Consider the following 13,252-nt stretch of genomic DNA (forward strand, 5'->3'; position numbering starts at 1 on the left):
GGTAGTTAGTTGGGGATATTGAATTTTTATTTTTGCAAGACTAGAATCATTAGTGTGGCTTCCCTCTTAGTGTGTATTGCTTTACCCCAATGGTAGCATTATGGTATTGCCGATTTGGGTATTTTCATGGTTCGTCATGTTGCATTCATGGAAAATCTTTTAGTCCGTACTTAGGAGTATTTAAAGGAGCGAGTGGCTCGAGAGGACTATGATAGTCGTGACCCAATGTGATCATAAGCCTTGAGGCCATTAATTTTTTGCTAATGGTATTGACACCTTAGGTTCACTTTGGGGGTTGTGCGACTATGGGGGAATGATTTTCAGAATGTGACTGTTTCCATTTTGCAAATACTATAATATATTCTTTTTATTGGTGGGAGAGAGTATTGAGGCCGTAGATTCTTAGCAAGGGATGACAATTACATATGGGTGCTTATTGATTTAAATGTTAGGAAGGGAGACCCAATATGGTCTAACCTTTTAACTTGCAGAACGACACCAAGCATTAGGACCAATTCTATGGATAAGACAACTAAGACTTAGGATTTAGATTGTACTTTGGCATAGCCTAGTCTAGACTCGGATTTATTTTTTATCCGGACATTATTTTCCCTTGAAAACTTCGTTTGAACATTATTTTTTGAATACTTTGCCCATGTGACATTCAAGGTCGTTTAATTAGCATGCTCGGTTAACTATTAAACTAATCTGAATTGATTTTAACAATATGCAACACATAATACTAGATCGATCGCGATTATCTGATTTAGATTCTTTTAAGGGACCTAGCATGATAGTTCAATTTCCCAAAATATTATCTTTATTAGGCGTGATAGAACAATTAGATTTAATAGTTTAACAATTTATAAAAGGGCGAGGAAAGCAATTAAATCATGCGAAGGGACACATTACAACGCATCCTTGAGAGGTGCGTCACGGTTCTCAGAAAACTAACCACTTTGACTTTGCTATTTCTCCTTTTATTTAACGAATCTCAAGTTACTGGACAGGATACGTTCTGTTTGATTTTTGGATCGATTGCGACAGAACGCATGATCAATTTCGCAGCGTGAGGCTTAGGCTTAGGGGTTAGAGTCAATACTCAGAATATGAATTGTGTGTTGTGTTTCTTTCACGTCGAACTTGGGGCCATATTTATAGAAAAGAATTCGTGGAAAGATAGAATTGTAGAACTCTAATCCACGAAGAATTAGGAAAGAACACGTCCCAGGTATTTTCAGCGCCCAGGGCTGGGCGCCGAAGATTTCGGCGCCCAAAGCCAGGCGTTGAAAATAGGGTCTGGGCCGTTTCTTTGTCAGATTCGGACTCTTAGAATCCGGAGTGTATGAGACTTAATCGAGTCTTTTAGTGCGTATTAATTTTATGACGGGATGCGTCTGGGCCCGTTACGAACTCTAGGCTCGTTAGGATTTTAATTAATACGTAACCCTTATTTTCGAATCATATTAGGAATAGGATTCTCTCGCAATTTCTATCTCATTTAGGATTTATGTTGGAGTGCAACACCTAATTCTGACAGGTTTCTATCTTTTATGACTTGCCACTTTTAACAACTACCCATTACGGCAGTTACTATTTTTAGCAGGTTTCCATAAATAGCAGGTTTCTATAAATAGCAGGTTTCGGGTGAAATGAAAAGGGTGATTGAGATTCGTTATTTTATAGGAGATGCGTTGTCAAGTGGAGATTTATGTTCTCATCATCGAACCTTCCCTTTCGGGAATGGGGACAAAAGTAGGTGTCTACACCTGCTGATAACTTTGTCTTGAATGATGCAGAAGGGTTTCATTGTGCCCGAAGAACGTAGATCTTATGTGTTAAGGCGACCTTCGATTCGGTGGAGATGTTTCAAGGCTAGATTATGGAGTGATTTTCTGTATGACTCTAAGAATGTGATAATAAGGAGTCCACCTTTGTTGTATGGATGGATTACACAAAATTATTGGGACAAATTCATTGCAACATCCACTGATCCTAAGTTGAAGGTAATCTTTTAATAATCCATATCACTAATGCATAGTTACTGAACAACCGTAAAAGAAGAAATTTGCCCAGACTTGTATCTTTTAGTTTACTCATGAAACGATTGCAGTGATGTTTAGTATTATACTTGTATTTATGGGACTGTTTGGAATGAATTCAGTCTACTCATTCTCATTTTGTGATTCTACTCATTGTCAAACAGCTACCTTGATGTTGTCAGCTTCCGTTCTTCTACAGGTTCTCTTTTTGGAATTCGGACTGCATTATGTTGTGTTGTTCGTAATCTTCTCCTCCTGTTTGATCATGGACCTGTTTTCTGCATGTATTGGAAAGTGAATTCATATGTAAATAACACATTTCTGGTGATTCGGATGGTGTTGTGAATCTTTCTAGTCATTTTTCTAATTAGAGGGTGATTAGGCTGTTGCTAATTTTTCATCGGTAGCATCTATGAAGTTGCTTGTTTTTTCTGGATTCTGGAAATTTCAACGATTGATTTTTTTACAATGTTGGATTCTTATGGTGTTTGGTTATGTTCTCCTAGGCTTGTGCTGGAATTTATTATCTACATGATGTTTTTTCTTTGTCAATTCTGTAGCTGGTGTCTTGTATTGATCATTTTGTTTTTATTGTCTATATTCTGAAGATTTTTACTCATTTTGTATGGAGATAGCTTGTGGTTCGATGACTTTGAATGATATGGGTCTTATTAGAGTTGGTGGCGCAGGATCTTGGTAAGAGATGTCTAGAACTGTTGATGTAGTTTCCCTTCCTGTCCTCTCCCTCCTGAAATCTGGGTCTTATTAGGTTTACTTGCCTCATAATTGTTGGTGCTCAGAAACGTACGGTTGTTGGTGGCCTTGGGATGCGTTGTGGTTTACTCATAATTTTTTGTTGGGTAATTTGGCTTTGATTGGTTTGGAACATGATGAGGTGTTAGTTGCTTGTAGACTGTGTATCACAAACTTTATGGGTTGATTTTATAGCAGAAACTATGCAACTCTATTTGGTGTTTTTGATGGGGTGATACACTTTGGAGTTTGGACGTGAGTCAACTCTTGGGAGGCCATAAACATCACACTGAGGCCAGTTTGTTAAAAACCTTCTTTTCCTGGCCAATTTCTAGCTTCTGCTTCTTGGTATGTGCACTTTTGGACTCTTCTTCCACTGAGGCCAGTGTTGATTTATTCTACTTTTTTTTCTTTGTATGCATTAGTTTGTGCTGCGAAAGAAATTGGCTTGGTTTAGTCGATTGGGTAGCTTAGGAGTAAGCGTTCTCATTCTGCTGGAGTCCTTAAAATTTCTATTCTATTATTTTGATATTCCTTCAGTATTCCAAAGTGATTGGAGACGTGCTAGGTGTTGGCTTACTCACAAAGTTTGAGTGTAAAACTTTTAATTTGCTTTTTTGATTTGGCACTTCATGATATTTGCTTGAGCTGGTAACTGGGGGTGGACTGGTAGCGAACTGTCTTTTTCCCCCCCTTGTAGACGACAGAATTTGGTATTTGGGATGGTGTTATGCACTTTTGATTGCGGTCATGTCTTTAGTCAGTAGAGTTTTTCATCTTTCCTAGCAACAATCACTTCCGTCAGAATTCGCATTTAACGACAAGAAAAAAGCTAGATAGAATTCAATAAAGTTAGGAGTGTTCTGTAGGTTGGTTCTGGTTCTTTCACTCAAAATAAAATTGTTGCTACTTGCTGCTGTCTGACTCTTGCAGGGCTGCTGTTGCTTTTTCCTGTCTCTTCCTGTGCCTCCTGTTATAGAACAGATGTATGAGTGGTTTGGTGGTATGATCCATTACAGTTACTTCTGTGCTAAGGCTGCTGCTGTCCCCTCATTGTCTTCTTGCTGTTTCATGTGTGTGTGTATAACTTGCAATATCTACTGGTTCTGAAACCTCTGACATCAGCAGTAACTAAAAGATACAAGTCTGGACAGCAAATTTCAGATGAATTTTGTGCACTAACTTTTATGTACATCATATTAACAGGAACTAAGTGAGTTGAATCAAGAAAGAGCAAAAAAGAGAATTTCAACCTACCGAGGAGGTCGAAAGGGATACGTGTACTATGAAGAAGAGATTGTATGTTTAGAATGATCGATCACAAATCACCTAACAATATAAGACTTATATTATGTTCTTTTTATCATTAATAATCATGTATTGGTGGGCTGATGAACTTCAGAAACAAGAAGTCCAAGTCAAAGATATACCTCGAAATTTGGTTTGGATAAGAGCTAACTCTATACAAGAAGATGGTGTGATAACCTTTGACAATCCTGTTGACTTGGAAATAGCTCAAGCAATTGTGAGAACATGTTTATATTTAAATTAAATAACTCATTTTCCTATAACAATTATGTTAACTTTATTTGGTTTCTTATTGTTAATCTCAGAAAGTATTAGAGGCTCAACAAATCCGAGGAGAAATAGATGCCACGGGTCGAAATGATATCCTATCAAGAGCATTAAAGACTCCCGAACATGGTGGTAGTGTTAGGGGCGTAGGGTCGGGTGTTACAAATAAGCAGTACTTTGGGTACAACAAACCAACACCACCAAGTCAAATGCGTCGCGAACTCAATGGTGTCAAATCAGAGTTAGCAACTGTGAAAAACACTCAGACTTTATTGTTGAATTACTTAATGTCTGTTGGTCAGGTCAACCAAGAACAATTGAAACAATTTGGTTTTTCAAATGATAACCAAGTTAGCCATCGTTCTGAAAAAGAAGGTACAATTGAACAAGGACTTCAAGGTGCCCATTTCCAACTTGCCTCGAAACAAAATAAGTTTCAACAACAAGAAGTTCAAACTGAGATGTACCATGAGCCTGTGAATGAATATTTGCATGATCCCAACCAATTAAACACAACTGATCAAGGAATTCAAGGTGCCCACTTCCAACTTGCCTCAAAACACAAAAAAGTTCAAGACCGAGAGATTCAAGTTGAGCCGTACCATGTTTCTTGGCCTGAACCCGAGAAAGGAAACGTGGCTGAAGATGAGTATATATTTTGTAATGAACAAGTCAAGAGTGATCATCCATTTCCCCAGGTAACATTAATTCTATCATGTCTTTCCTATTTTTTTTGAGTCAGTGATAAACCAGACCAGAACCTGCTCATCCGCTTTCTCTGGTCTGCTCATTAACTTTCTTTGGTCTTCTCATTCACATTCTTTGGTCTGCTAATTCACTTTCTGTTAACTGTTATCTGCTAATTCACTTTCTGTTATCTGTTTCTGTTTCAACTGTTCACACTGCTTATTTCTGTTTCATTGTTATCTGCACAACTTTATTTCTGTTTCATTGTTATTTGCACAACTGTTAACTGCTTATTTCTGTTTCATTATCAAACTTGCTAGCTGCCAACTCTTAATGATCTGGACATACGCAAACAACACAACTAAGGAAATCTCTAAGTTAGCTATGTGGGATTCAAACTCCACTGTCTGGTGAAAACATTAACACTTAAATTAACCACACCTGAATAACTTCTGTCTATAGAAAGGATGTCCAGGGTACGCAGATAGTAAATAAAAGGCTCTTGACCACTAGACAGATTAGAATCACAGATTCACAGGAAAAAAAGAAAAGATTGGAAGCAGCAGTACAAGTAAACTACTATATCTGGACAGTGAGGCTCACAACTAAACTATTCTAACAGCGGTTACAAACAATTACTTCAAGTGAGAAATTCTAAGCCACATACCTCTTCTTTATATTTTCGACAGGCATCTTGTTGTTAACTCCCACAATATCATAAGGACTATCTGACTTCCCTGCCATTATTCTAGTAACCTGGTACAACAAATTGCACTGTGATAAGTTTGATGATCAATGAAAATATTCTGAACTAAGCTTATGTATTCTGAACTAATTCAAGATTTGACACAAAGTACTCGGTCTTCTAACTGCTCATTTGCTTTTTCTGGTTTATTCTCGTTAATTCAAGATATGTTTTCCTTCTAAAGTGTTGATTAATATTGAGCGCCTCTATGACTAGGGTGTTGACAGTTTTTGTTCCTTGGCGATTGAGAATGACCAAGGCGTCCAAATAGTTGCAATTGGAACAGTGTATGTTGTGAAGGAAGGGGAAGTGGTCAAGAATCATTTTAAACCCGTGCCTAGTGGTCATTATCGAGTTTGTATTAAAGAAGATATCAACTCAAGTGCACCTTTGCCATGTCCCGAAGGGGAAACAAAATACGTTTGTCAAGGCCGGAATAGATTTTTTATTTGGCCTGCACATTTGGTTTTTCCGATAAAGAAGGTATATTGCCGAAATTTATGTGTTTTATCTTACGATTATCTATATATAATATTTTATTCGGCCTATAATTTGTACATACTTTTTCATATATGTTTTGTGTTATTGTATAACAAGGCTGATAAGAAAGTCACAGAGGAATTCACGACACCATCTCCACGCTCGCCATCATCACAATCATCATCCACTCGGAGGTATACGATCACTCCTGAAGATAGGTTAAAGTTGACGTCTAGTTTGATTAATGTTTTCAAGGATGTAGCTATTGGAATGAAAAAGCGCGGAGAAGTCAAATCCTTCATAATTCCGGCTAGAGTGTTTCAAAATGAGCAAAGTATTAACCTTGATTATGAAGACATGCTTGATTGGTGCTTCCAAAGAGAGATAAGATCATCTCATTTTTCTATTTTAATGATGTAAGTGTGTTGTACCCTTTAGCATTTCAAGTAAATGTATATATTGCTTTTCGAAAAATGATGTTAATTTTTTTTTAATTTGCAAGGCATCTGAGTGAGATGGTTCAAGCACAAGGTATCTCTGGGCTATATGGATTATGTGACTGCAAGTATCTATCCCAGCTAACATATGTGAAAAAAGAGGATGATCGATGTGACTATTTACCTAGGGTCTTTGCGTGCAATGATGGGAAAAATGTGAAACAAATATTCTTCGTGCCTTATATTGAGGAGTATGTCATTTGATTAAATACTTGTACTAACTTTTAAATCAATATTGTGCAAAAACAACCTCTAAAATCCAAAGTATATGAAATTATTTATGTTTTATATGTGTAGTCAGGAGTGGATGTTAGTTGTTATTTGTCCATGGGTTGCATTGGTGCAATGGCTAGATCCGTCTGGAGCACAAACTGAACCTCCTAGATTTGCTCAAACAATAATCAACAGGTATGTTGTGCTAAATTACTTACTTTGTCATATATTCTTCCTATCGTAACTAAACCTTTTACAAATCATCAAATTTAGCAAGGTACACCGAAAAGACATCACGAAAATAAAGACGAATCCTTTCATTATGTGGAAACAAATAGAGGTATTTACAATTTTGTAACACTATACATAGTTCGTTAATAAATTGTGTTATTGGGTGCTTAATTGATTTAATCTCTTTTGTGTAATAGTGCCCTCGTCAACCTCTAGGCTCCAAGGATAGTGGATATTATGTCTGCCGCTTCATGATCGAGACAATAGAGTCCAGACATATGATCATTCCTGACAAGGTACTTCTTCCGCTGCATGATTGTGTCTTTGAGCTGCTGGTTGTATTTCTTCTGCTGCTGCATGCATGATTTTGTGATGATTCTGTTGTAGCGTATGTCCCTTCCTTCCTTCTTTTGGTATAAGTAATACATGACTGATCGAGACCTAGAATGTCTAATTGCTGGTTGGTTCCTTACTTGTCTTATATGACTTAGTTTAGAATTAGTAGTTCTCTTTACTTCTATAGTAGCTAACATATCCCCAATAGTCAGTTGTGGTTTCAAACTGAGTTTCTTTTGTTCATATCATATTTTAGCTAACATATCCCCAACAGTCAGTTTTGGTAATTTTGTGTCTATTAGAATAGTAGTCAGTCGTGTATATCCCCAGAACATTAATCATTCAAGGCAACGAAACAAAGAAAAAAGATGAATGCTAAAAGCCAATGCAAGCAAGATTTGGATTGTTGTACTGGTACTTCTAATAAAAGGCAATACAACAATCCGAATCTTGCTTTGTATTACTAATCTCCTTTTAGTGTTTGTATTGAGTGATATATCTGAAACCTCTAACGGGGCATTTGTATTACTGAATCAAATCAAGGCCCGCTAAGGTTGTTAATTGTATCATCCAGCATCAAGTCTAAACGGGTTCTGCCCAGCTTCCCCTTGCATATTGCCTTCGCCACTGCACTGCAACTCAACTTTAAATAAGCATGTCTGTTAGCTACTCACAGGCCAAAGCGAGCAGCCATCGCTTCCCCAAGTCTTGCATCCCAGGTTGTCTCATGTCGTCTCACCCCAAAGCCAACACCACCCCTTCACTCGACCTCACCACAGCCCCCAGCCCCACCCTTCCTCCAGCAAACACTACAGCATCTACACTCACCTTCACATGCCCATATTCTGGGCTACACCACCCTGCCCTTAACGTTACACCATTCAGATGCCTTGCCTTGCCAAACACCGCACTGGCATAGATTTTGCTGCAGGGTAGTTGTTGACAGTGTTTCAAATGAGGGTAATAAAAATGGGTATAACTTCTATTGCAGTGTGTGGAAATCAGTGCGTTGTGTGAAAAATGGATTAAAATTTACAATTGTAGCTTAATTGTGTTCATGTGATTGTCTAAAAAATTGGTTTTGGTGGTTCAAGTGGGATCTCCTGTGATTGTCAAACCTAGAAAAGAAAAAGAAAAACTGAATTTTAAACTGATCAGAAAGAGTAATCTAGAATCAGTAATATTATTATGCGATGGATAACTTGGTTAGATGTACTGGTCAGAATTGTTGCAGTTCGAAGGTGATGCTAATCTCCTTGCATGCTTAGGTTTTGGTGCTAGTTAGGAAAATTCTCTCTCTTCTTATTTTTAATACGTGAGAGAAGTTGATCTCAAGATCTAAGTTTGGCTTTATGTATGTGGCAGAACTGTAAACAAGTATTACTATAAGCTGCACTATATGTGCCCAGCTAGATGAGTAGTACAGGTGTGGGTAGTCGGAGTTTGTGTCTTTTTTGCTTCTTACTGGTATATTTCTAGCTTAGGTATAATTAAGTGGTAACTGAACTTAACAAGTTAACAGAGCTGGATGCTTCAGAAGATAAGACTCTTCCTTGCGCTCTTCGCCATACAATCAGCCACCTTGTTGGTAAGCCGAGCTTCAAAGATCAGGGTGGTGTTCTGTAGTGCATCAAGCTGTGCCCTGCATTCATCAATGATTGGTTTATGCCTCGAATTACAACCAGAAACATTGGTTAGCTCATTAAAAACAGCTACACAATCTGTGGAGATTATACAATGAGACCAATTATATTCTTCTACCCATGATAGAACCTCTTTTATGCCCAAATACTCAGCCATAAGCGCATCATTCACATAGCAAACCATGGTTGTTAAGTTTTTTTTGTTATTCACGATTCATTCGCATAGCAAACCATGCCGATTGATGTGCTTGACTCTCTTTGTTATTACAGGTATAAGCTAGTTTCACTGCAATCCAAGATATAAGAGGTCCATATACACCTCTGTCAGGAGAGCTTGTAGTTCCTCTTCCAGCCCAGTATAAGTAAATCTCAAGAGTGCTCCCACTTACATTGATATCAAACTCCTTAACTACCGCCTTGCCTGCCCTTCCAACTTCACTTTCAACATTAAAGTCCTTAAGCTTTACATGCATTCCCCTATTCGACCCCCAAAAAAACAAGAAACATATTAATTAATATATGAATTAAAATTCAGAGTGATGGACAATTGAATAATCTGTAGAATTGATGGACAATGAATAATCTGTAGAATTGTGGAAGCATGACGCAGGATGATAAAATTCAGATTTTTTCTCTTTTGTTGTTGGTGACATGATACATGAGCTAGCAGGTGCTTGGTGTGCGTTCATTTGACCCTGGAATCTGTTTTATTTCACTTGTTGCTTGTTTGGACTGTCCAAGTATATGTCTAGTAGTTGTTTAGTTGATGGATCTGTTATCTTCAGATGCGTTGATATCCATGTTTGATTTGTACTAAGCTGAATATTAAGTTGTACCCCCCTCCCCCAGTTTCTTCCGTTCAAGAGTGTCAAGGTTTACCAGAACCATGGTTGATAATACTATACATATTATCGGCCCTCATTTTGTGTTTGCATGCCATTGAGTGTTGCACCCACTGTTACCTACTTCACATTGTACATTTAGCTCTAAATTATGACTAATATTGTATATTAACTTATATTTTACTTTGTCTTGTAGTATTTTAATAAAGCTCCTCCCACGTATTCTCAAAAACTGATTAACAAGCTAAGGGAGACGTGGATCTCATATGTTACCGGATATTACCAACCAAATAACGATGAAGATGATGATGATCTATATTTGTGAGTTGGACTAGCTCAACGGATGATTAGTTAACAAACTACTTTTTTTTTTTTTTTTTTTGACATTAGAATGGTCTTTGATTTTCTTTTGGTTTTATTATATATGAATCATTTTGTCAATGAATAATAGGATTTTTTATTGAATGAAAGGATTTATGGATGAATTTTTTTTATATATGAATATATGTTACCTTTTGGTAGATTGAGTGATATGATCGAATGTATCTATTTGTATTTGGTGTATGAGGATAATATCCCAAAAAATGGTGACGTGGCAAACAGGTGCTGACGTGGATTATCGTAAATTTATTAATATATTTTTAAAAAAACAAGCAGGAAATATAGAGCGGTTGCCTATAACAGGCGCTCTATAAGATCATTAAAAACAGGGTACTATACAGAGCGCCTATCTACAGAAGCCGTTACATATGCCAATGTTTATTTAACAGTTACATATGATAGGCGCTCTATATTCCTTCTCTATTTATTGATTTTAGGAAGGGTATATAGAGCGCCTTTCTCAAACAACTTTCATATATTAGCAGACATATAGAACACCCCTTTCAACTGCTTTATAAACTTTATAAAGCGCTGAGCAGGAGAGCGCCTCTAAGGCGCTTTATAAAGCCTATTTTAACAGCTCTATATTCCTATTTTTGTAGTAGTGTGTTTCTTCGTTGGGTATCCAAAAGAAACAAAGGAGTATTACTTCTACAAAAAGTCAGACAACAAAGTATTCGTTGCTCGTGACGGTGTCTTTTTGGAAAGAAATCATATTTCCAAATTGACAAGTTGGAGAATAATAGACCTCGAAGAGATTCGAGACGAACAACGAACCAATAAATATTTAGAAGCAGTTCAAGGTGATGAACCTCCAAGGTATTTAGAAGAGCCAGTGGGATTAGTTCCTCAAAACGTCGTTGCCCCTCGTAAGTCAAATAGAACTAAGGTTCAGCCGGACAGATGGACAGGCGTCCTCTTGACTGAAAACTTATACGTTCTCATATTAGATAGTGATGAACCTATGACTTACAAGCAAGATATGATGAGCCCCAGCTCCACTAAATGGTTAGAGGCCAGTCCATGTCTGAAAATCAAGTTTGGGATTTGGTAGGTTTGCCGGATGGGTTCACACCTATCGGATGCAAATGGGTCTTTAAATTGAAGAAAGACAAAGATGGAATTGTATACATATACAAAGCTAAATTGGTAGCAAAAGGTTACAGGCAAGTTCATGGCGTTGACTACGATGAAACCTTTTCTCCAGTCGCGATGCTTAAGGCTATTCGGATAATCCTTGCGATTGCCGCATTTCATGACTACGAAATATGGCAAATGGATGTCAAAATTGCCTTCTTAAATGGTATTCTTGAAGAGACTGTGTTTATGACGCAGCCGGAGGGTTTTGTAGATCAAAAGAACCAAGGAAAGGTATGCAAGCTTAAGAAATCCATTTATGGATTAAAGCAGGCATCAAGGAGTTGGAATAAACGATTTGATGAAGCAGTCAGTGAGTTTGGCTTCATCAAGAATCAGGACGAATCTTGTGTATACAAGAAGGTCAGTGGGACTAAAATTGCATTCCTAGTCTTGTATGTAGATGACATACTACTTATTGGAAACGACATTCCTATGTTGGAGTCTGTAAAGACTTAGCTTGGGAAGTGTTTCTCAATGAAGGACTTAGGAGAGGCACAGTACATATTGGGCATCACGATCTATAGGGATAGATCTAAGAGGATGATTGGACTAAGCCAGAGCACTTACATTGAGAAAGTGCTAGCTAGGTTCAATATGATGGAAGCTAAGAGAGGCCATCTACCCATGTCACATGGCACATATCTAAGCAAGACTCAGTGTCCCAAAACATCTGATGAGCGTAGAAAGATGAGTGGAATTTCATACGCTTCGGCTATTGGATCCATCATGTATGTTATGATTTGTACAAGGCCGGATGTTTTGTTCGCACTCAGTGCAACGAGAAGGTACCAGTTAGAACCAGGTGAGGCGCATTAGACTGCTGCCAAGAATATCCTAAAGTATCTGAAAAGGACTAAGGATCAGTTTCTGGTCTATGGTGGTGCAGATGAGTTGATTGTTAAGTGCTATATGGACGCAAGCTTACAAACCGACATACATGATTTCAAATCACAGTCTGGGTTTGTGTTCTGCCTTAATGGCAGAGCAGTAAGCTGGAAAAGTGCTAAGCAAAGCACTGTTGCGGAATCTACAACTGAAGCCGAGTACATTGCTGCCTCGGAAGCAGCAAAGGAAGCTGTTTGGATTTGGAAGTTCATCGAAGAACTTGGGGTTGTCCCCTCATTAAAGGACCAATGGCTTTGTATTGCGATAATAGCGGAGCCATTTCCCAGGCAAAGGAGCCTAGGAGCCACCAGAAGTCCAAGCACGTACTGAGGCGATTTCATATACTTCGAGAAATTGTTGAAAGGAAAGAAATCGAGATTTGCAAGGTTGGAACTGACGACAACGTCGCGGATCCATTGACTAAACCGTTGCCACAAGCGAAGCACAACGCACATGTAGCAACCATGGGAATCAAGCATATTGGAGAATGGCTTTGATTTTCTAAGTTTTGTTTTAGAACATCTGTTAGATCTGTGTTTAAATCAATTGGTTTAACCATTTCATATTTATGAAATTTATTATTTCATATTCATTTAATTTGGTTTAGTATTTAATGATAAGTCCATGTGATTCAAAACACCCATAAGTGAACTTGAATATTGAAGTCACATAGGATCCCTAATCCAGGTCATTGAAATGTGGACGACCAATAACTAATGAAGATTAGATTGCAAATAGATTTGTAGTTCGGTTTCTTGAACTAGATTAAATGGATGTCAGAATCTTTTGCATAGATACTTAT

General features: G+C 37.7%; 1 protein-coding gene across 2 annotated transcripts; it reads left to right on the forward strand.

Annotated features, from left to right (window-relative positions):
• Window positions 1–1,713: 1,713 nt before the first annotated feature.
• On the forward strand, window positions 1,714–10,548 carry LOC110787807 (uncharacterized). 2 transcript variants are annotated; one of them, XM_021992454.2, is made up of 11 exons: window positions 1,714–2,006; window positions 4,002–4,094; window positions 4,198–4,320; window positions 4,409–5,068; window positions 6,019–6,285; window positions 6,400–6,698; window positions 6,785–6,970; window positions 7,077–7,187; window positions 7,266–7,332; window positions 7,421–7,519; window positions 10,241–10,548. In XM_021992454.2, exons 1-11 carry the CDS (start codon window positions 1,791–1,793, stop codon window positions 10,367–10,369), a joined length of 2,250 nt encoding a protein of 749 aa, XP_021848146.2. In that variant the 5' UTR covers window positions 1,714–1,790; the 3' UTR covers window positions 10,370–10,548. The 2 variants fall into 2 exon arrangements, with proteins under 2 accessions (XP_021848146.2, XP_056683401.1); XM_056827423.1 differs by lacking the exon at window positions 1,714–2,006 and adding an exon at window positions 2,090–2,241.
• Window positions 10,549–13,252: the final 2,704 nt, after the last annotated feature.

This window comes from Spinacia oleracea, chromosome 4, assembly GCF_020520425.1.
Source record: "Spinacia oleracea cultivar Varoflay chromosome 4, BTI_SOV_V1, whole genome shotgun sequence".
Taxonomy (NCBI): Eukaryota; Viridiplantae; Streptophyta; class Magnoliopsida; order Caryophyllales; family Amaranthaceae; genus Spinacia; species Spinacia oleracea.